This window comes from Salvelinus alpinus, chromosome 32 (genome assembly GCF_045679555.1).
Source record: "Salvelinus alpinus chromosome 32, SLU_Salpinus.1, whole genome shotgun sequence".
Classification (NCBI taxonomy): domain Eukaryota; kingdom Metazoa; phylum Chordata; class Actinopteri; order Salmoniformes; family Salmonidae; genus Salvelinus; species Salvelinus alpinus.
In genome coordinates this window covers 18,080,073-18,105,135 of record NC_092117.1, presented here as the reverse complement: position 1 = coordinate 18,105,135, position 25,063 = coordinate 18,080,073, and the positions used below count along the sequence as shown (strand labels likewise).

Here is a 25,063-nt window from a genome sequence, read left to right as displayed (position 1 = left end):
TAAGGTGATAAGTTGGACAGATCGAGTGAAAAAAGCAATTTTCCACATGACATCTGTCCTTCTCACTATCACGCATTAGTTTCGCTTCCCCACCCGCCATTTAAAAAAATACCCGACGGGGCTCATTGCCTGCTTGAATTATGCAGAAACGGGTAGTGTTTAGGTCATGTAATTCATTTTGTTGGAAAGGGGAGAAATTGTGCTTTACAATGGTATTGACATTACAGTTGATCTGGAAGTATTACGTTTTTGGGGCGCTAAAATAAGGGCAATTGTACGGACCAAGGCGATGTACGCGTTTACGTGAGTTTACGTTACTACCCTGAATGAATCTGCAGGTAGCTAACCAACCAGGTTCAATGTTAGTTAACTAACATTAGGCTATAACTAGTCAAGTGGCTATGAGATACGAATAATAAGATCATACACATACCGTTAGCTAGCGAGCCAGCTAACGTTAGCTAGCTAACAGTACACTTTAACTTGAAATGAAACCACTTTCTGTCAAAATTAGAAACGTGTAATGTCTGAAAATGTAGCTAGCTAGGCTATCTTACCCGTATATATCATGGATGGACGCGTCTCCTGTCGGGTTGCCATGGTTGCCCTTGGTTTGAAGATTTAATCCGGAGAGAGGTGTTTTCTCCTTCTCCTTAGCTATCATCCTCGAATTCCACTGATTTAAAAACTTGGTCCTCCAGAAATTTGAGAGCATACACTTAACGTTAGCTAGTGAGCCAGTCAGCTAACGTTAGCTAGCTAACAGTACACTTTACCTTGATATTAGGCTTATGCCGTTTTACTACGCAATAAAAAAAAAATTAAGCCTGCATTAGAGAGGATTACCTAGACATACTGACCAGCTCAAATAGACAGAAGCATGCTATATGGCAGACCAATCCAAACTCATCTCTCGGCATGTCCAGCCCACTTATTATCTCAGCCAATCATGGCTAGCGGGAAGGTTGCTCACTTTTTCTGTGGCTAAACCAACTAGGTTCATAATTTAAAAATGGTATTTGTATTTGCAGCATGGCATACAAGTTTGTTTTAAAGGCACATGAAAGTTCATATGTTCGAGAAGGCATTTCTGACAAAAAACGCATTTTAAAAAGTTTATGTTCAAACAGCTCTCCTGTGAAGTAGTGACACGCGACATACGCCTAGTTTCCTTAACTTAACCTCTACTACTCCTCTAGATGATGCATCATGGATGAATAAAACTTTGTAAAAAAACTGATTGGAGTTTTTACAGGAACTTGAAAAAGTGTTGCCTAATGAGATGTCCACAGACACTGTTTGTACATAATAAATATTATCAACTAGTATACAATTTTTATGATTTATGGACAAACTACAACAACATATTTTGTGTTTTATTAAAATAAGTTACGTTTTTCAAAAGTAAAATTGTATGAAATGACCCGAGAACATAATCCGGACGCATTTCAGTAATGAGAATGTGGGGTGAAAATTTACAAAACTCAGGCGAAAGTGTAAAATGTATTTAAAATAACACACTTTGCTGAGAACTAGACATCTTAGTCCTCAGAATGGTAGTTGATTTTTGCAGATGGATCATGGTTTTGTAACTCAATTTGCAGACATGTTTAAAACTGGCTTCATGAGAATCACCCGGTTAGTCTCCAGTGCGTTTCAGCCCTGGGTGGGTTTGATAATAGCAAAAGAGGAACCAAATGTTCCATAGATCCCCCCTTACACACACACACACACACACACACACACACACACACACACACACACACACACACACACACACACACACACACACACTGCACGTGAGTAAAAAATAAGGGATGTAGCTAGCACCATCTTGTGGTAACTGGATGAGGAACAATCCCCATTGAGCTCTATTTACCTGTGTGAAGCAAAACAGTTACAATGCATATTGATGTATTGATTAGAAGTAATGCAGACAACCAATTACTGTGGAAGCAATAATTCACTGAGAAATCTCTACCCGTTTGGAGTTAGAGATATATACCAGTCTAGATCATCAGTTGCGTGTCATATTTCTCACACAAACAGTTATATAAGATCATTGTCTGATATTAATACAGCATACATAAGGTGGTAATTATATGGCAAATGCAGTGTAGCAAATTGAGTACAGTATGGTCTATTCCTTATCTGAAGCTAATGAACATAAGAGATGTAAGATGACATCATTAAAATGTATGTGGGACATATGGGACAGGGCTACTGTAGCTCTGCTGCCATTGGAAGACGATATGTGAAACAGATAAAGGAAAGAAAGTGTCCCACATTTCACAGTAATGAGTGAAACATTCCTTTGTGAAATGAGAGTGTTTGAGTCATGTTAATCCAACTCTTCTGATGGTCATGCTAATGATACCGTAGATTGGACTGACCCATTTGATTACAATAGGATTCATAGCTTTTCCCAGAAGAAGAATCTGTACAGATTTCTATTTAAAATAATATGTCATAGCGACACTTTCAGAATAATATTTTAAGGAGTTTAGAAAGTCTGTTTGCTGTAAATAACTCTTAAGATACAGGGAAAACCTTCTTCAAAATCGTGTTTATTTTCTCTATCTCTTGTATTCTCCCTAAGGACATCTAAGAAGGCCATCTGTATGTATCCTCAGAAGGACGCAGTGCCCACTTATTATTGTAACCATTTACCAACAAGTCTTTGTCTCGGGGCGTCTTGAGAAAAGCGATCCACACAACATTTGCTTTGATGGTCAAGCATGCCTCCCAAATTGAAATAAAGACCACAGCTTCTTCAATGAATGCTTTTGACCAGGGGGCTTCAAGCTAGGTTTTTAATCAGAGGTTAATGGTGTGTGTCGATGCTTATGAAACTCTATATGTGTGTGATGAAGGACACGCTACATCTCAAGACTCTGACTTTGATCTTTTGTTACAATATTTGCAAATCACATTCTGTTCTCTTAGCAATGATACTGGAGTGTCTGTGTGTCTGCCTGTGCACATGTTTTCATGCGCGTGCGTGTTTACGTGAAACAGAAATTGTTCCACTCTCCTCTTAGGTTATAGTCTATCATGTACATAAATCTTGTTGGCAGTTCTAGGAACAGAGGTACCTCAAAACATAGTTGTTGTCCCCGATAGGGCAGCATAGTATCTGATGTCACATTCTTGTATGAACTCCCATTTGAGGTGTAGATCCATCAACAGTTCAGACGATGTGTGCTGTGCTTCGGGGGAGTGTGTGTGTTGTGCGTGTGCGTTCATGTGTGTGGGTTGATAGGAGGGTCAGTAGAGGATGAGAGCTTATTTAAAGAGTGTGACATCGTTGACAGAGAAGGGAAACAATATGATTGGTGCTGGTCTCAAGTCCCACCTCAGCCTGTATTTTCATAACCCCTCCTTGGGACACCAGATCACCATCCAATTACCAGTTTAATTCAAACGCTCGACTGGAAATGTACACCGCTGGCCGGGTCTCTGCCGTGCTGCTCTAAAGGACATTTCAGAGCTTCTCTCTCTCGCTCTCTCGCTCTGTGTGTGTTTACAAGCAATTGTGAAGGTCTGCGGTGATCAGAGTAAATCAATTGTTTGCAGAGGTTAACAGACAGCAGAAATAGTTTCCAACTGCTATTGTCAAAATCAACAATATGACAGCCAAAAGCATTACCCCGTCAACCAAAGGAGAAGAGGAGAGCATGTGATGGAGACCCCCCTCTAATACTTAAATGGACAATCTGGAGTTTAAACAATAACAAAGCCAACCCCGCCACTGTTTCTGTAAAAAGCTGAGGGATGGTGCTGGATATCAAATTCATAGAAAGAGCTATGGATTCAAGGACTGACCATCATCCATGATATAAAAAGTATAGTTGTAACCATGTTTTGAGGCTATAAAGTGTTTGTTTACATTTACTTAGTTTACAAACAGTGGAGTAAAACAAGCTTATATTTTGGGTTCTGGTGGGGTATGGCAGTTGAACTAAACTCACAAGACATTTATAAATTATATCCTTCAAGAATCATTGGGTATCACGTCATTAACTTAAGTCCAAAAATGGATGTAGCAACTGCAGATTGCCCCTTTAACAGTGAATCTATCTATCCCACACACCGGCTGTATTGGGTTGTTGGTGTCTTAATGAAAGGAAATCACCATGGTGTGTAAATAATACAAAAACTGTACACCTTTTATGAGGCAAATTAGCACAGCTAGCAGCTCAGTCTCTGTGTGTATGTACCATTTAGAGGAAAGGGCTCTGCTCATTATCTGAGATAGAAAGCAAAATAGATTTTGTGTGAATCAAATCAAATCAAATTGTTTTTGTCACATGCGCCGAATACAACATTACTGTGAAATGCTTACTTACAAGCCCTTAACCAACAATGCAGTTCAAGAAATAGAGTTAATAAAATATTTATTAAATTAACTAAAGTTAAAAAAAATGGAATTATTCACAAGGAAATGTACATAACAATAACGAGGCTATATACAGGGGGTAGCGGTACTGAGTCAATGTGCGGGGGTACAGGTTAATCAAGGTAATTTGTAATGTGACTATGCATAGATAATAAACCGCGAGTAGCAGCCGGGTGAGGAGGTGGTGGGTGGTGTTCAATGTAAATAGTCCGGGTGGCCATTTGAATAGTGTAGTTGTTCAGCAGTCTTTTTTCTTGGGGGTAGAAGAGTGTTTTGGTCCTAGACTTGGCGCTCTGGTACAGCTTGCCGTGCGGTAGCAGAGAGAACAGTCTATGACTTGGGTGACTGCAGTCATTGACAATTTTTGGGGCCTTCGTCTGACACCGCCTAGTAAACTCAGCAAAAAAAGAAACGTCCTCTCACTGTCAACTGTGTTTATTTCCAGCAAACTTAACATGTGTAAATATTTGTATGAACATAACAAGATTCAACAACTGAGACATAACCTGAACAAGTTCCACAGACATGTGACTAACAGAAATGGAATAAGGTGTCCCTGAACAAAGAGGGTGTCAAAATCAAAAGTAACAGTCAGTATCTGGTGTGGCCACCAGCTGCATTAAGTACTGCAGTGCATCTCCTCCTCATGGACTGCACCAGATTTGCCAGTTCTTGCTGTGAGATGTTACCCCACTCTTCCACCAAGGCACCTGCAAAGTTCCCAGACATTTCTGGGGGGAATGGCTCTAGCCCTCACCCTCCAATCCCACAGGTCCCAGACGTGCTCAATGGGATTGAGATCCGGGCTCTTCGCTGGCAATGGCAGAACGCTGACATTCCTGTCTTATAGGAAATCACGCACAGAATGAGCAGTATGGCTGGTGGCATTGTCATGCTGGAGGGTCATGTCAGGATGAGCCTGCAGGAATTGTACTACATGAGGGAGGAGGATGTCTTCCCTGTAACGCACAGCGTTGAGATTGCCTGCAATGACAACAAGCTCAGTCCGATGATGCTGTGACACACCGCCCCAGACCATGACGGATCCTCCACCTCCAAATCGATCCCGCTCCAGAGTACAGGCCTCGGAGTAACGCTCATTCCTAAACTCGAATCTGACCATCACCCCTGGTGAGACAATATTTATTACCTGGGGCGGCAGGTAGCCTAGTGGTTAGAGTGGTAACCGAAAGGTTGGAAGATTGAATCCCCGAGCTGACAAGGTAAAAATCTGTCGTTCTGCCCCTGAACAAGGCCGTTAACCCACTGTTCCTAGGCCATCATTGAAAATAAAAATTTGTTCTTAACTGACCTGCCTATATATATATACAGTGGGGAGAACAAGTACTTGATACACTGCCGATTTTGCAGGTTTTCCTACTTACAAAGCAGATGGATTACCAGTACGTGTACTCAAAGTATGCGCGGACCATTGCCATTGGATGAATCCCGGAACATATTCCAGTTTGTGCTAGCAAAACAGTCCTGTAGCGTAGCATCTGTGTCATCTGACCACTACTGTATTGAGCGAGTCACTGGTACTTCTTGCTTTAGTTTTTGCTTGTAAGCAGGAATCAGGAGGATAGGATCATTGTCAGATTTGGCAAATGGAGGGCAAGGGAGAGCGTTGTATGCGTCTCTGTTTGTGGAGAAAAGGTGGTCTAGAGTTTTTTTTCCTCTGGTTGCACATGTGACATACTGGTAGACATTAGGTCAAACGGATTTAAGTTTTCCTGCATTAAAGTCCCCGGCCACTGGGAGCGCTGCTTCTGGATGAGCATTTTCTTGTTTGCTTATGGCCTTATACAGCTCGTTGAGTGCGGTCTTAGTCCCAGCATCGGTTTGTGGTGGTAAATAGACGGCTACGAATAATATAGATGTGAACTCTCTTGGTAGATAGTGTGGGCTACAGCTTATCATGAGGTATTCTACTTCAGACGAGCAATACCACGAGACTTCTTTAATATTAGACATCGCACACCAGCAGTTATTGACAAATAGACACACACACCCGCCCCTCGTCTTACCAGACGTAGCTGCTCTGTCTTGCCGAAAAACGGAGAAGCCAGCCAGCTCTATATAATCCGTGTCATTGTTCAGCCAAGTCTCTGTGAAACATATTATTACAGTTATTACAGTTTTTAATATCCCGTTGGTAGGATATTCTTAAGCGTAGATCATCCAGTCTGTTTTCCAATCATTGCACGTTGGCCAATAATACCAAGGGTAGTGGCGGTTTACTCCCTCGCCAATGAATTCTCACAAGGCACCCAGGCCTCCGTCCCCTGTCTTTTTTTTCACACAAATGATGGGGATGAGGGCCTGGTCTCGGGAGGCAGTAAATCCTTCGCGTTGGACTCATTAAAGAAAAATCTTTGTCCAGTTCGAGGTGAGAAATCACTGTTCTGATGTTCAGAATCTTTTTGCGGTCATAAGAGACGGTAACAGCAACATTATGTCCAAAATTCGTTTTTAAAAAATGCAAAAAAACTAACAAAATAGCAAAGTTGGTTAGGAGCCAGGAAAACGGCAGCCATCCCCTCCGGCGCATCTATGTGTGTGTGCGTGCGAACGTACATGTTTGTGTTGGGGGTTTCTTTCTTCCAACATGGAAAAAGCAATGTACCCTGTCCTCTTGAGAGACAGGTGTATCGGCCAAAACACTGTTGACAACAGCACAATGGCAGAGAGAGTTTCACAACTAGTATTGTCAATATCAACAAAAACGTTACCCCGGCAACAAAAGGAGAAGAGGAGAGCAGGTGATGGAAATCCCCCTCTAATACGAAACCCTGGAGGTCCCTTAAATGGGCAATCTGGAGATTAAACAATAACAAAGCCACCCCTGCCACTGTTTCTGTAAAAAGCTGAGGGATGGAGCTGGATATCAAATTCATAGACAGAGCTATGGATGCAAGGACTGACCATCATCATCCATGATATAAACGTATAGTTGTCACTATGTTGAGGCTATACAGTGTTTGTTTACAAACAGTGGAGTAAAACAATATTATGTTTTGGGTTCTGATGGGGTTCAACAGTTTAACTAAGCTCACGAGGCATTTATAAATGATATCTTTCAAGAATCAATGGTATCACGTCATTAACTTCAGTCCAAAAATGGATGTTGCAACTGCAGATTGCCCCTTTAACAGTGAACAGCTAGCAACTCAGTCTCTTTGTGGGCTCTGCTCATTATCTGAGATAGAAAGCAAAATAGATTTTGTCCGTGTGTGTGTGTGAATGTGTGCATGCGTATGTGTGTGTTGGGGGTTTCTTTCTTCCGACATGGAAAAAGCAATGTACCCTGTCCTCTTGAGAGACAGGTGTATCTGCCAAAACACTGTTGACATCAGTAGCACAATGGCAGAGAGGCTACATTTGGCACATAGTCCCAATTCACACCCAGCAGGTGTTTATGATGGCAAGTACTAGGATGTACCACTCAGGGACTGGATTTAGTTAAATTAATACCCCCTTCAGACTCCCGCCTCCCTCCCTCCACATGCCCTGTGCATGCCCATGTGAGAAAAAAACCTCTCTCTTTCCTCTAGCCCATCTTTACCCCAACACTCCTTAATTGTTGCCTCCTCTCCTTTCTTTTCCACTGGTGAAACCCTTGTCATTTCCAGCAGCTGTGACATTTTGAGATAGGGAGTGTGTGTTTGTGTGTGTGTGTTTGGAAAGTGGGTAGTGGTGGGGGGGTGTATGAGGAGGCTAGATGGCATGAGAAGGGCTTGTCACCTCGGTCCATGTGAAATAGGTTGCGTAGCAGCTTAAACATATGGGTCATTCCTCCCCTACTTAGACTGTGACTTGACTCATATGTCAACAGCTCTAATGCTGATACACGTTCTCACCGATCGGGAGTAAAGCTTGATTCCGTACTTGTTCAGTACTGTATTTAGTACAGTATTTAGTACAGTATTTAGTGTATGCTCATCTTTTGCCAACAGAGTTTTCCTGTTATGAATTTGGATGAAGTGGAATACTGTATGGACTCCTCCAGCTGCCGCATTAAGTGTTAGGTTTCAGTGTGTCTTGGAGTGGTCTTCACTTGACCCTGAGATCTGTTAAAGTGTGTGTAGACAGCTTGCATGGACTCGCCTTCCCAGCTGTAAGTGTAGATTTGAGTGTTCTCAGTGATACGGTAGAGAGAGTGTGTGTGTGTGTGTGTGTGTGTGTGTGTGTGAGGACTGGTCGTGCTAGTTAGACTGGAGGGGCCATGGAGTCCTGGGACAACTCAGACTCTGAGAGCGACTGGGGAGACGAGTCCTCGGAAGAAGAGGATATCGATGATGTCACTAACAATACAGAGTAAAGCTGGTTTTACTTTTGGTACCGTTTACTGTCGCTGATGTCCATGTATTTGTCAACACAAAGCTTGATAATCCTATGATGAAATGTTTCTATGGCAAGTCTGTGTTTCTTAACGTATCAAATGCAGTTTTGGAATGATTTATCAAAATGTGGAACAAAATGTTTTTATTGTGTAATAACTATTTTTCCATGTAATTTTAAACACATACCTGGTCGTTACTGTTTCATAAAAAAAGGTGCTGCGTAATATTTGTTACTAATGACCGTATGTGTGTTCTGTTGCAGGGAGGACATCAGGACAGCAAACATCATCGCTGCAGAGGCCGTTACATGTCTGGTCATCGACAGAGAGTGAGTGTTCAAAACCTCAGTACCTTCTCTTGTATTCTGAAATGGTTTTAATAATTTGGTCTAGAATCTTACATAACATAAGCCATTAGGCAGAAGCTTTAATCCAAAGCAACTTTTTTTTGTACAAATGGCCCTGGGAATTGAACCCATAAACCTGATGTTGCATGCTCTACCAACTGAGCCATACAGGACACTCATTGTGTCACTGCTAACATCAGGCAGTATATCAGTTAGCTGTAATGTAAGAGCAGGGTTGGGTGGTATCAGGTTTGCTCCTCTCATGGGCAACCCTTAGTGAGTGAGTCATCTGAATGAGATGATTATTATGGTCTGTCACTCTGTCACACAGACCGCTAATGCTCTCGCACCTCACATAGCCAGCTTGCCATATGCGTCAACAAGAATGGGTTGGGTTTGGGGCCAGGATGAGAGAGAGGTTAGCGGTGGCTGGCAGCCTGCTATCTATCTTTCTGGAGGGAAGAGAGAGGGAGGGAAAGAGAGAGATAATGAGAATTAGGAGATAATGGTGAGAGAGAAACTCCAGCACAGATACAGTTGAAGTCAGAAGTTTACATACACATTAGCCAAATACATTTAAACTCAGTTTTTCACAATTCCTGACATTTAATCCTAATAAAAATTCCCTGTCTTAGGTCAGTTAGGATCACCACTTTATTTTAAGATTGTGAAATAAGTTTTTTCAGCTTGTATTTCTTTCATCACATTCCAAGTGGGACAGAAGTGTACACACACTTAAAACCTTCCTGGACTACCCATCCCGGATCCGGGATCATTCTCATCAGAAACGCTGACTAGCATAGCCTAGCCTAGCGCCACAGGGAATATAATATAATATAATTTCATGAAATCACAAGTCCAATACAGCAAATGAAAGATAAACATCTTGTGAATCCAGCCAACGTGTCTGATTTTTAAAATGTTTTACAGCGAAAACACAACATATATTTATGTTAGCTCACCACAATAGCCCAACACACAATGCCATTTTTTCACCGCAAAGATAGCTTTCACAAAACCCATAAATGGAGATAAAATTAATCACTAACCTTTGAACAACTTCATCAGATGACAGTCTTATGACATCAAGTTATACAATACATTTATGTTTTGTTTGAAAATGTGCATATTTATAGCTACAAATCGTGGTTTTACATTGGCGACATGGTCAGAAATGGCTCCAAAATGTCCGGAGAAATTTTAGAGAGTCACGTAATCTAACAGAAAAACTCATCATAAACTTTGCTGAAAAATACATGTTGTACATATAATTAAAGATACACTGGTTCTTAATGCAACCGCTGTGTTAATTTAAAAAAAATAACTTTAGTAAAAAGCACAGCATGCAATAATCTGAGACAGCGCTCAGCCATTCTCCGCCATGTTGGAGTCAACAGAGTCAACAGAAGTACGAAATAACATCATAAATATTCCCTTACCTTTGATGAACTTTCATCAGAATGCAGTGCCAGGAATCCTAGTTCCACAATAAATCGTTGTTTTGTTTTAGAATGTCCATTTCTTCTGTCGAATTAGCAACTTTGGCTAGCATGTGTAGCTCACGTGTCCATGAAGATTTGACGCAATGAACGAAAAATTAAAAAAGTGATAATAAAAGTCGAATAAACTGGTCAAACTCAGTTGAGAATCCATCTTTAGGATGTTTTTCTCATATATATCCAATAACGTCCCAGACGGAGCATTTCTTCATGTCTACCTAACGCATTGCAGAGAAAGATATGACATACCCAAGTGCGTAGCCAAATACTGCCAATATGGCTGACCTGTCACTCCAAAGACTCTCATCCGGTCCCACATAAGGCTAGACACTTCATTCCACCTTCTATTGCCTGTTGACATCTAGTGGAAGGCGTATGAAGTGCATACAGATCCATAAATACAAGGCAATTGAATAGGCGATGCCTTTCACAGAGACCCGTTTCAGAATTTTCACTTCCTGTTTGGAAGTTTGCCTGCCAAATGAGTTCTGTTTTACTCACATATATAATTCAAACAGTTTTAGAAACTTCAGAGTGTTTTCTATCCAACAGTAATAATAATATGCATATCATATGATCTAGGACAGAGTACGAGGCCGTTTAAATTGGGCACAATTCTATGCAAAAGTGAAAAAAATGCAAAAGTGAAATTACCCCTATTTCCAAGAGGGTAATTAGTATTTGGTAGCATTGCCTTTAAATTAAATTGTTTAACTTGTGTCAAACGTTTCGAGTAGCTTTCCACAAGCTTCCCACAATAAGTTGGGTGAATTTTGGCTCATTCCTTCTGACAGAGCTGGTGTAACTGAGTCAGGTTTGTAGGCCTCCTTGCTCACACACGCTTTTTCAGTTCTGCCCACAAATATTCTATAGGATTGAGGTCAGGGCTTTGTGATGGCCACTCCAATACCTTGAATTTGTTGTCCTTAAGCCATTTTGCCACAACTTTGGAAGTATGCTTGGGGTCATTGTCCATTTGGAAGACCCATTTGTGACCAAGCTTTAACTTCCTGACTGATGTCTTGAGATGCTGCTTCAATATATCCACATAATTTTTCTACCTCATGATGCCATCTATTTTGGGAAGTGCACCAGTCCCTCCTGCAGCAAAGCACCCCCACAACATGATGCTGCCACCCCCATGCTTCACGGTTGGGATGGTGTTCTTCGGCTTGCAAGCCTCCCCCTTTTTCCTCCAAACATAACGATGGTCATTATGGCCAAACAGTTATATTTTTGTTTCATCAGACCAGAGGACATTTCTCCAAAAAGTACGATCTCTGTCCCCATGTGCAGTTGCAAACCGTAGTCTGGATTTTTTATGGCGGTTTTGGAGCAGTGGCTTCTTCCTTGCTGAGCGGCTTTTCAGGTTATGTCGATATAGGACTCGTTTTACTGTGGATATAGATACTTTGTACCTGTTTAATCCAGCATCTTCACAAGGTCCTTTGCTGTTGTTCTGGGATTGATTTGCATTTTTCGCACCAAAGTATGTTAATCTCTAGGAGACAGAACGCGCCTCCTTCCTGAGCGGTATGGCGGCTGCGTGGTCCCATGGGGTTTATACTTTCATAATATTGTTTGTACATATGAACGTGGTGCCTTAAGGCGTTTGTAAATTGCTCCCAAGGATGAACCAGACTTGTGGAGGTCTACAATCTTTTTTTTCTAAGGTCTTGGCTGATTTCTTTTGATTTTCCCATATCAAGCAAAGAGGCACTGAGTTTGAAGGTAGGCCTTGAAATACATCCACAGGTACACCTCCAATTGACTCAAATTATGTCATTTAGCCTATCAGAAGCTTCTAAAGCCATGACATTATTTTCAGGAATTTTCCAAGCTGTTTAAAGGCACAGTCAACTTAATGTGTAAACTTTATGTAAACTTCTGACCCACTGGAATTGTGATACGGTGAGTTATAAGTTAAATAATCTGTCTGTAAACAATTGTTGGAAAAATTACTTATGTCATGAACAAAGTAGATGTCCTAACCGACTTGCCAAAACCATAGTTTGTTAACAAGACATTTGTGGAGTGGTTGAAAAAATCGAGTTTTAATGGCTCCAACCTAAGTGTATTTAAACTTCCGACTTCAACTGTATATGTGTGTGTGTGCTTGCGCGTGTGTTTGCATGTCACAATGTAAGTATTTTGGCATGAGGATTTAGCCTTGGCAGCCAGGGTTGTAAGCTGGTATTTCAGTTGTAAAGATATCAATTGAAATGTATATTTATCATTAGTATCCTTCATTTTCATATTCATCAATATTTGCTTAAGGATTTATTGGTCTAGGGTTCAAGCACATCCAAACAGAGATGATATGTGTGGGGAATCTGGGTATTATAAGTTGATCAGGTGGTCTTGGGGTCTTATAAATTGAGACCAAGTGGTTTCCACTTCAAACAAACAGCAATCTTACAAAGGTTTATTTAACATTCATAAAGTTTTCATAGGTACTATAAAGATGCAATACACAGCTGCACTAGATTAGTCATATGGAGAATAAGTGGCTAGGGGTATATAGAGACCCGCTTATTAAGTATGTCATGTCAATTACAATTATCAAGGGGCTGGAGCAGTTACACTACAGTTAATGAAACACAAGGCCAATTAGCAATGTTTTTGTCATTTAGACAACTGACGTGATTACTTGAAGACAACAATAATTATATATCAAGATATTACAGTTTATTGAATGTCATTTAAGGAAGAGGAGGGTGACATCAATGCAATGGGATCAATGTCTTGAACTCATATAAAAATGAATGTTTCACAAACACTCTTTCACTTCCTGTGTTGCAGCTCCTTCAAGCACCTGATTGGAGGGTTGGAGGAGGTGTCCAGTAAAGGCTGTGAGGATGCTGAGGCCAAGGCTAGGTAAGTCCCCTTTCTTTCACTGTCTACTCATTACGCATTCTATCAACTGGCCTTGCTTGGCTTTGTGGTTTTGTCAACCTTCGGTCTGTTACATAACGCAATTCTCTGGTGACAGACATGGAAGTTAAGGTCGTAACCTCTACAGCAGCCCTTGGAGGAACCAATATGTTAAGTGTGACCATGAGAACAGGAGCATAGCACCAGACACTGGACACCCTGGCACAGGGGCACCTTGGTGCTGTGGCGTGTTCTTGTTGGCATAAAGAGATGCCATTTCAGTGCAGGGTAATGTTGTGAGACAAGGTGAGGAGAAAGCAGAACTGTGGTTGAAACACAGGACAGACTGACCGCAAAGCTGTGAATAAAGTGAAACACCGGGGTCAGCTTGTCACCAGCCAAGACACTCGGAGAGAGTTGACAGTGGTATATCTAGTGTTACATTATTGTATATCCCTATTCTACATCCCCTCTGTGGTAATATAATGTGTCATTTAGCAGATGCTTCTATCCAAGGCGACTTACAGTCATGCGTGGATACATTTGCTTATGGGTAGAGGGAATCGAACCCACAACACTTGGCATTGATAGTTCCATGCTCTACAGAATGAGCCACACAAGACCAAATAAATACAACTCTAATTCATCTGTCTGTCAAATCAAAATATGTGCCTTTGTCACCCTGATAAAAATGACTTTTTCACCGTCCCGCTACTGTCTGTTGTATCCCCGGAGTTTCCTTTCCTGTTCGTTACTTCCTGGGAGCCGGTTGCCAGGGGAGATTGAGGAGCCCGAATCAGACCGCCACTGAGATGGAACCTGTCTAATTGGCCACAGCTGGCTGGGCGCCCCACAGCAACCGCATCTTGACTACAGCTTCTCGCTATTAGGGAGAGTTGCCTTTTCCTCAACACTACACTTTTTGTTTATCATTTGATTATTTCCTCAATGCAGTAAGGGTGGTAGTTCTCCCTTTGGCATAAAGGAATATCCTAACCACATTTTGTGGAACATTTGTATTAATTTCTGTCACTTAAGCAGGTGTTTCTATCCAGAGTTTAGTAACAAAGGCAAAACCTACAACTTAGTTTTGAGTGTGTGTTTGAGCTTGGACACACCGTGTATAGAAAGGGTCTGGTCTGTTCCAGGCTCCAGTCCCTGATGTGATGAAAATGGAGGTACTGGCAGCTGTGTACCATCAGAAGATCTCATGGGGGACTTTGGGAAGCACTCTCCCTCTCTCTTCAGGAAGCATTGGAGCAATAGATGGGGGCTTGGAGGGGGTATTAGAGGTTAGAGTGTTTGATACATTATATACACTCATATACAGATACACACATGCAGGCAAACACTCATACAGCCAGGCACACTCGCGCACGCACACATACTCAGACAAGAATGACATAATTCTTTATGATCTTATCTGTCTACTGTTCACTAATCCACTAATGTCAGAAATATAGTTGTTTTATTACACCTTAGGGAATTATTTTGGTAGTATTATGTTCTTTGTTGGAAGTCTGTATGATGTTTAAACATGTTATTATAAACCTTACATACAGTAATTCCATACCTGGCTGTGTGTACCTCGTATGGTACATTTGAAATGTCAGCCTCTCTCATACTGAAATTCTTATATTGGGGGGGGGGGGGGACTACAGAAGATTCTATTCTTTGTGTACAAAATATAAATAATGTTTCACTGTTTTGCTTACATCCTGGAAAGAGATAAGAATGGAGAAAGGTACTCTGTGTTGGTCACTGTAGTGAGGCCCACGTCTGAGTAAGACAGTGAATAGAGTCTTTGTCATGGAACCTACTGTACAATCTTCTGCATTGTGTCCAGTATGATACATTGGTAATGTTTTCAACAATATTTCCATCCCTGGTTGTGCAGTTGGATTCAAGGTTGTTGTATACCAGTGGTGTAAAGTACTTAAGGAAAAATACTTGAAAGTACTACTTAAGTAATTTTTTGGGGGTATCTGTACTTTAATTTACTATTTATATTTTTGCCAACTTTTACTTCACTACATTCCTAAAGAAAATAATGTACTTTTTCCTCCATACATTTTCCCTGACACACAAATGCTTAGTATGTAAATTATGTCTGAGTGTTGGAGTGTGCCCCTGGCAATCCGTCAATTGTTTTTGTTAAATGGTGCCGTCTGGTTTGCTTATGGTTTATATTTTTGAGACTTAAGTACATTTTAGCAATTCCATTTACTTTTGAAACTTAAGTATATTGATAACCAAATCCTTTTAGACTTTCACTCAAGTAGTGTTTTACTGGGTGACTTTCACTTTTACTTGAGTCATTTTCTACTGAAGTATGTTTACTTTTACTCAAGTATGACAATTGAGTACTTTTTCCACCACTGCTATACAATACAAATGCTTGTGTTGTATTGTTGTATCTCATCTTTCAAAATTAATTTTGTCCGATTTGCAAGAAATGGGGGTATTAGTGGTGCACGGGTCAGCTGTTTGTTCACCTGCCTGCAATTTCTGATAACCCTTCCGCAACCGTCCAACTATTATGTGATAAAGTGAAATTCTGAGGCCCTCACCCGACCCTAACCCGCAAATAGAGGAAATATTTTTGTTCTGCTTGGATGCATATTTTATGTGGTTGAAATAGGACTGCACGATTAATCAAATTCAGATAGAAATTGCAATTGCAATATCCATATAGCAGAGGCTGCGATTTTCTTCTTTCTTTGACACTGTTAGGGAGTGAATGTTATTTATAATAAAGGCTAGAAAGAAAACAAGTGACCCTCCCCTATACCTAAAATAATAATTAAAACAAAGTGGATAGCAGAGAAGATGTCTAATGTTTACCCGCCCTTCTTGGACAGACCAAAGCCTTAGACATGCAGTTTTAGAAACAGTTCTTCGCCCTGTAAGCATTACGTGGCACCGCTGGAATTTTGATAGCACACAGGGCTGTGGGCCAGAAGGTTGTGGGTACCGTAGACAACAGTAGGGGTGGAAATATCTCCTTTATAGTAAAAGCATTGCATGAATCTATCATTGTATTTGCAGGTCTGAGAAAAAATTGACTTTTATAAAAATGTCATGCAATTCTACGTCATTTTACATATCAGCAGAATATTTCTTAATACCACAAAAATTACAGAAATTACAGACTAAGAATGGACAGTGAGATAGGCCTATGTGTTCATCTTATCATATTTCTCCAATGCCAAATCAGTGTGTCTTGTTTTAAACCAAACTATCCCTTTTTGCAAATAATTACATCTGAAGCATCATTTGGAATCTGAGCATGGTACTTTCAAAAGTTAGGCCTTTCTTTTGACCCCAGACAGAGTAGAACTACTGATGCCAAAAAATGGAGGCTGGCTATTAACTGCTGGCTATTCTTCTTCTGTGGCTTAACCCAACGAGAGAAGGTCACTCAAGTTTTTCCCTAAAAGCTGTCTGGCTTTTGTACAGAAAGTGAATAGTCACTTAATCACTTGATACTGACAGAATTAGATTATTTCCCAAGCAATGTCTATTTTTTGTCTCCTCGGCTATAGAAGGTTGTAGCTCAGCCTCTGAATGTCAAAGAAAGTAACGTCTTTCCCGCGTATTCACAGCTTGTTTCTGGGATAAAGCTTTGCGGACCAAAGCTCTGTTATAGATCACTTTATATAATCAGATCAGTTTTATTTTCTTCAAAAATCCAATTTTCTTTAATAAAATGTAGGCCTATGGCGTACCCCCTGAATTTGAGTTTTGGTTTTAACTTAACTGACACGGAGGTAGGCTATTTAATCAAATCGAATTGTATTTATTACATGCGCCGAATACAACTGATCTGGACTTTACAGTGAAATGTTTGCTTACGGACCTTACTCAATGATGCAGAGTGAAAAAAATCTTACAAAATAAAATAGTAACAGTAAAATAGTAATAGTAAAAAGAGGAATTAAATAAAATACATAAGAATGGAGCTACAGTATATACAGGGAGTACCAGTACCAGATCAATGTGCAGAGATACAAGGTACTTGAGGTAGATATGTACATGAAGACAGGGTAAAGTGACTAGGCATCCGGATAGATAATAATAAGAGTAAAATAAAGAACAGAGTAGCAGCAGCAAGTGTGTGTGTGTGTGTGTGTGTGTGTGTGTGTGTGTGTGTGTGTGTGTGTGTGTGTGTGTGTGTGTGTGTGTGTGTGTGTGTGTGTGTGTGTGTGTGTGTGTGTGTGTGTGTGTGTGTGTGTGTGTGTGTGTATATATGGTGTGTATATAAAGTCTAGTGAGTGTGCGTAGGGTCAGTGCAAGATAGAGTCAGAGCAGATAGTTTGTTAATTGATTATTTAGCAGTCTGGCTATTTAGCAATCTTATGGCTTGGGTGTAGAAGCTGTCTCTGAGCCTGTTGGTCCAAGAGTTGAAGCTTTGTTACCGTTTGCCGGATGGTAGCAGAGTGAACAGTCTATGACTTGGGTGACTAGAGTCTTTGCCAGTTTTTCGACACCGCCTGATATAAAGGTCCTGGATGGCAGGGAGCTTGGCCCCAGTGATGTACTGGACTGTGTGCACCACCCATTGTAGCACTTTGCGGTCAAAGGTGGTGCAATTGCCATACCAAGCGATGATGCAGCCAGTCAAGATGCTCTCGATGGTGCATCTGTAAAACCTTTTGAGAATCTGAGGGCCCATGACTAATCTTTTCAGCCTCCTGAAGGGAAAGAGGTGCTTCCGTGCCCTTTTCACGACTGTGCGGGTGTACTGTATGTGGACCATGTTAAGTCCTTAGTGATGTGGATGCCAAGGACCCGCTCCACAACAGCCCTGTCAATGTGGATGGGGTCGTGCTCTCCCCATTTTCTCCTGTAGTCCACGATCAGCTGCTTGGTCTTACTGACATTGAGGGAGAGGTTGTTGTCATGGCACCACACTGCTAAGTCTCTGACCTCCTCCCTTTAGGCTGACTCATCGCCGTCGATGATCAGGCCTACCACTGTTGTGTTGTCAGAAAACTTGATGATGGTGTTGGAGTCATACGCGGCCACGCAGTCGAGGGTGAACAGGGAGTAAAGGAGGGGACTAAGCACACACCCCTGAGGGTCCCCCGTGTTGTAGGTCAGCGTGGCAGAGGTATTGTTGCCTACCCTCACCACCTGGGGTCGACCCATCAGGAAGTCCAGTATGCAGTTGCAGAGGGAGGGGTTTAGTCCCAGGATCCCTAGCTTGGTGATGAGCTTGGAGGGGACTATGTTGTTGAATGCTGAGCTGTAATATATGAACATCATTCTCATAGTTATTTCCCCTTTTGTCCAGGTGGTGGAGGGCAGTGTGAAGTGCACTTGAGATTGCGTCATCTGTGGATCTGATGGGACAGTATGCGAATTGGAGTGGGTCTAGGGTGTCTGGAATGATGGTGTTGATGTGTGTCGTGACCAGCAGGTTTCCTTGGAGCTCTTGTGAACAGGGACAGTGGTGGTCAGCTTGAAACATGTTGGCATTACAGACTGGGACAAGGAGAGATTGAAAATGTCAAAATAGGTAGGCCTACCTCTTATTTCTTAAATAGGAAGAAATAGGCTGAAACACAAAGCCCTCTTGAAGTCAGTCAAATCTAATTCAAATTAAGACAGTTTAAATTAATTATGCCTATTTTAAATTTGCCTACGTTCAACATCATAAGCTGTCCATTTCCGATTTATTGTTTTAGCACCCCAATGTAAGTTACTCAAATCTGGCTTATTGTGAGGTCAATGACTCTGATAAATACATCATGGTCAAGAAACATATTGTTTTTAATAAAATTAATTATAGTAGAAGCAAGCTATCAAAGTTGACCTCTGGTTCTCCTTCTCAACTTTGTGCTCTCCTTCTCAAACTGTTCAGAACATAGTCTATAGGCTAGTCTGTGCGCAACATCAAAATGTATTTTCGGAAGAAGCCTTTGACTCTCCTCCTGAACTGCCACTGTAGGCCTACACAGCACAGCATTGGTTAGCCAGCACTAAAAAAGGTTTTTGATCAGCAAGAGCAGAGCAGGCCGGTGCTCAGGGTTGGAATATCCATTACAGTGTGTAATGCAGACTAGTTTTATTTACACCATCCGAGCAGATATATTAAAAATATAACTTTGCTCTGTGCTTCTAGGAGCATGCACTTCGTAGCCTATAGCCTATAGGCTATGGATCATTTGACTGAGACCACACTAAATTACCTATAGGCGCACTTGATATTGCGCGCCCAGCGGGGAATCAGAGATGAGTCGCAACATTGGCCACACGATATACAGTATAGCATAATAAGCAACTAATTCTAAAACAGTGAGAAATATTGAAATGTAATCAATTACAAATGACTAGATTAAAAAAAATACTAAACCCTCCCCTTAACTGAAATTGAAAAAGCATGACCCTCCCCCATTTTCCTCCAAGTAACCATTCTGTACATTTTTATCCATCCCTTAATACAACAAAAACTAGACTATGGTGCCTCCTCCAATGAGATGTGCTAGTCTTTGTTCATTCACTCGCTACATGCACAGATGATGCTGACCAATCACAAGCAGGATCTCTCACTCTCTGCACAGTTACACACTGGTGAGGAGTGAAAGGGCTTTACCTGTGTGTGCGTCGGAAACACGAGTGCTGCTAATGATAAGGTAGATTTGGTGCCAAAGAAGGGCGCATCTTCGGAGTAGGCCTATGGCAGTATTTCGGCTAGAAGCAAACCGATGTCAACCACATGCAAGTGTTGTGCAGAAAATACCTCAGATTTGTGGTGATCATATTAAAATATATCATCAACAAGCTGTTTTCGCCCACAGGACTGGCTCTGACTGGATGTTTTTTGTTTGTCACACCGTTGTCTATAAACCCTAGACACTGTTGTGCGCGAAAAGCCCATGAAGGGGCCGTTTCTCAGATACTGTATCTGGCGCGCCTGGCACCTACGATCATACCACGCTCAAAGTCGCTAGGTCACTCGTTTTGCCCATTCTAACATTCAATCGAACAGTAACTGAATGCCTAGATGCCTGTCTGCCTGCTTTATATAGCAAGCCACATGACTCACTGTCTGTAGGAGTGAACGATTTTCGTGAAAGGGGTGGTGTACCTAATAAACTGAAAGGGATGGTGTACCTAATAAACTGAAAGGGATGGTGTACCTAATAAACTGAAAGGGATGGTGTACCTAATAAACTGAAAGGGGTGGTGTACCTAATAAACTGAAAGGGATGGTGTACCTAATAAACTGAAAGGGGTGGTGTACCTAATAAACTGAAAGGGATGGTGTACCTAATAAACTGAAAGGGATGGTGTACCTAATAAACTGAAAGGGATGGTGTACCTAATAAACTGAAAGGGGTGGTGTACCTAATAAACTGAAAGGGATGGTGTACCTAATAAACTGAAAGGGATGGTGTACCTAATAAACTGAAAGGGATGGTGTACCTAATAAACTGAAAGGGGTGGTGTACCTAATAAACTGAAAGGGATGGTGTACCTAATAAACTGAAAGGGATGGTGTACCTAATAAACTGAAAGGGATGGTGTACCTAATAAACTGAAAGGGGTGGTGTACCTAATAAACTGAAAGGGATGGTGTACCTAATAAACTGGCTGGTGAGTGTATTCGGATGATAATGTTAAAAATGTGTTTGTTAATATGTAGGTGTAATAAATGACTTAAATGTAAAATGTAAATGTATGTATGCATTAATATGATCTTATTTCACTTTAGAAGTGATGTTTTCTAGCTTGACAGTTGTTTTAACCATGTCTGATGGAATTACCAAGTTTTCGCCAAGTGTTTAAATATTGCTATTTCTAATCACAATTGCAATATCTGGCCCCAAACAAATCGCAATTAGATGTAATCCACACAATATTTAATGGCCCGCGTGCGGGTTATACATTTTAGTAATTTAGCTCTTATCTAGAGTGACTTAGAGGAGCAATTAAGGTTAAGTGCCTTTTTTATTTCACTGGAGTCGGCTCTGGGATTTAAACCTGCAACCTTTCGGTTACTGGCCCAATGCTCTTAACACTAGTGTGTATATTTTGTCATCACACTTGTATAGATGAACTGATTGCTTTTCTGTATATCTGCAATTTTCTGCAGTTCTATCAGTGGCGGTTTGTGCCTTTTAAGATGAGGGAGGATTATTTTTTATGAGCATGGCCTTATTTCTATTACATCATGTTGGATGACTGTCATTCATATTCCATTCACCCAGTTTAATGTAACATCGATAGGTTTAGGCGAGTACATGACACTAGAATTTTCCCTGTACCCATCATGAGGTTGCTACAGCCTATGATTGACAATTTACAGCGTAGGTGCACACGTCAAGATAATTTTTAGTAATCAAGGTCTTGCCTGCATCTAGCTGATCTAGGGTGTAATCATTAGTCCAACAGTTGCAAATGAGAGTTTCTCTGGACAAATTCAGATATGTTTATCCCTGTTTCGTTCCATTTGCTTCCGTTTAAGAAACGTTTTTCAACAGAATCGGCGGAGTGAATACAACACTGATCACACGCGAACACAGTTCACTTTCATAGCAGCCACATTAAAACAGCATGATCACTTTGCTCGTTGTACAGTATACATAATTCCATCTCACAACGATCTACACTCTCTCTTCCTCTCACCTTTTTCCTTTGCTTGTGGACTTAAGTGCAGAACACATCAGCTGTCTGTGACTAGGTGAAAAAAACGGATCCTTTGATTGGGTGGACAACATGTCAGTTCATGCTGCAAGAGCTCTGATAGGTTGGAGGACGTCCTCCAGAAGTTGTCATAATTACTGTGTAAGTCTACTGTATGTAAGTGGGTGAGAACCATGAGCCTCCTAGGTTTTCTATTGAAGTCAATGTACCCAGAGGAGGACAGAACAGAGGAGGACAGCTGTCCTCCGGCTACACGATAGTGCTACCCTACAGAGTGCTGCTGAGGATACTGTAGATCTTCATTGCAAAACAGTGTGTTTTAATCAATTATTTGGTGAAGTGAATATATTTAGTATAGTTTTATCTAAAAAGCATCACTTTAATGTTTTACTATTTTTATTTTTATGAAATTCCATAAGGAGGATGGTCCTCCCCTTCCTCCTCTGAGAGGAGCCTCCACTTAAGTCTATACATTTGAATTTATTTCTTCTTTCTTACATTCTCAACTACTGAAATGGGCTCCCGAGTGGCACAGCGGTCTAAGGCACTGCTTCTCAGTGCAAGAGGCGACACTACAGTCCCTGGTTTTGAACCCAGGCTGAATCACATCCGGCCGTGATTGGGAGTCTCATACGGCGGCGCACAATTGGCCCAGTGTCGTCCGGGTTTGGCCGGGATAGGCCATCATTGTAAATAAGACTTTGTTCTTAACTGACTTACCTAGTTAAATAAAGGTTACACACAAATACGAGTTAAGTCGAACTTCCTTTACCTGTGATGACAATGGTACAACCTCGCCATCTAGTGGTCATAAACTATTCTTACAATCAAATGAGCTTATGACTTGAGGTAGGTCTGAAATGAGCTGTAACGCTTCCCTTCTCAGATCACTTCGTCAGGAAAATCTCTTGGCCTTACCCATCACCCTTGAATGGTAAAACTCTTGACAGTAGACACCCCTCTTTGGAGTGTAGTCTGGGCTGTGTTCCAGAAGATGGGTAGAGTAGAGGGGAGTGATGAAAGGAGATGCTGGTGAAGCCCAATAGAGCCGTACTCAGTACTCAGGGACAAGTGGGCCTCGCTGTCACCCCTTGACTTGTAAAACTCTTGACAGGGAGAGGGGTCAGCTGTCAGTCACCCTGAGCTGTAAATGGGCCACCCTTTTTGGAGTGCAGTCTGGGCTGTGTTCCAGGAGATGGGTAGAGTAGACCGGAGTGATGAAAGGAGAGCCTGGTGAAGCCCAATAGATATGTGCTCAGTGCTCAGTGCTCATGGACAAGTGGGCCTCACTGCCCCTGCTAAACATGTTCTTTTTCTGAGAAACAGGGCAGACAGACAGACAGTTGTACCAACTGGCAGAGTTGGTTCCATTGACAACACCTTCTAGACAACACCTTCTACATGTGAGACTGTGGAGAAGACCACAAACAGAGTCATCATCATAAACATAATTGCCCTCCAGTAAGGAGGTCTGTGATTGGAGCTCATCACTAGGGCCCAGATGTTTCCTGGTAATGTCACATAGTCCAGGAAAAATTCCAGTATGGGTTAATGTGGCTGGACAGGTGTGACATTTGCAATCGCTGTGAAGCTGCTGTCCTTGCTCTCTCCCCTTTCACATGGAAAAGTATGAACCAGTCCACAGTCACAGTGATTGTTTTGGCATGCATCTGAGGCTGAAGGTGTTGACCCAGTAACCCTTTATCCTCAGGCCTCTATCTGTCCTGATCCTCTCGATTACACTACTGAGCTGATAAGGCCCACAGGATTAAACAATAACCAGAGAGGACACTGGGAGTGACAGGCCTTGCCATTTGGTTCCAGAGGAGTCTCATGTGACTTCTGTCCCCCTCGGTCTCTGGTGCAATGAGAACAGACAGGGGAGAGGGAGGTTCTGTGTTGTGATAGAGGTCAGGACTCAGGACATTAAAACAGGTCTGGAGAACTGCAGGTGTTTTTTTTACCTGTTAGTTAATTGATCAATGCCAATGATTGGCCAGAGATTCCACCATCTGTCCCATGTTTTAATCAGTGTAGAATTAAAAAAGTAAAAAATAAGTACTACCTCAAAGTTAACATGTCCTTGTTTTCTGTCCCTGCAGGTACGAAGCAGAGAACGCTTTCTTCTCCAACCTCAATCTGCCTGACTTCAACATCATTGACACACTGGGGGTTGGTGGCTTCGGCCGCGTAGAGCTGGTAGGAACCACAACTGCCACTGGTCGGCCTTCTGACCTAATAGCAAGCTATTGCTTAATGAACATTGCCTTGAATAGCATTGTGTAGACAAAATGTTGAGTAAACTGTCATTTGAACTTACTCTGCCGGTTGTCCACTTCAATGGTTCATGTGCAAAAAATATGAGACAAAATATCCACAGAAAAGTATTGATTAAATGATGATTGAGTGTACACAACGCAAGAAGAGTCCTGTTACAGTGGTGCCGTGACCGCTCTTCTGGATCGGATCATCCTTTCCTGGATTTCCATCTCAGAACTTTGCGGTGGTTGCCGTTGAAGAATCAGTTAAGACGTTGCTGGTGCAGTTTATGGCAAAATCGCATTTAGCCACAAGAGGGCGCTACCGCAACGTTTTATTATCGAAATGGATGATTTCTCTGGTTGAGACTCTTCACGGATAAACGATATAACTTGTGTTACTTGTTTATTTGCAATTCTAACGTATATCTGATATAAGTAGGGTGAGTTTTACCAGTGTACTAGAGTTGTGATGATAGTTTACCCATGGAAACGCCCAAGGATGTGTATGAAAGAGTTTTGCCAAATACATGGAGTGGGGAGGTCTCCATGGATTTCATAGCAGACATAGTACAGCAGATTGGTCATTCCATTGGGGAGAACATTGCCTCCTGTTTGGAGTCAAAGGCAATTGTTGGGGACAATGTTATGGGTAATGCATGCAGCTCTAGGGGTATGGATGTGTCATGCCT

At 41.6% G+C, this 25,063-nt stretch overlaps 1 protein-coding gene across 2 annotated transcripts in view; it reads left to right on the top strand.

Annotated features, from left to right (window-relative positions):
- LOC139562210 (cGMP-dependent protein kinase 1-like) overlaps positions 1-25,063 on the top strand; it is a 189,722-nt gene that overhangs the window by 151,166 nt on the left and 13,493 nt on the right. For both annotated transcript variants that reach the window (XM_071379678.1, XM_071379676.1), the window contains exons 8-10: positions 9,005-9,070; positions 13,390-13,464; positions 24,216-24,312. In XM_071379678.1, the coding sequence (XP_071235779.1) occupies positions 9,005-9,070; positions 13,390-13,464; positions 24,216-24,312 (238 nt within the window). The remainder of the gene's footprint in view (positions 1-9,004; positions 9,071-13,389; positions 13,465-24,215; positions 24,313-25,063) is intronic.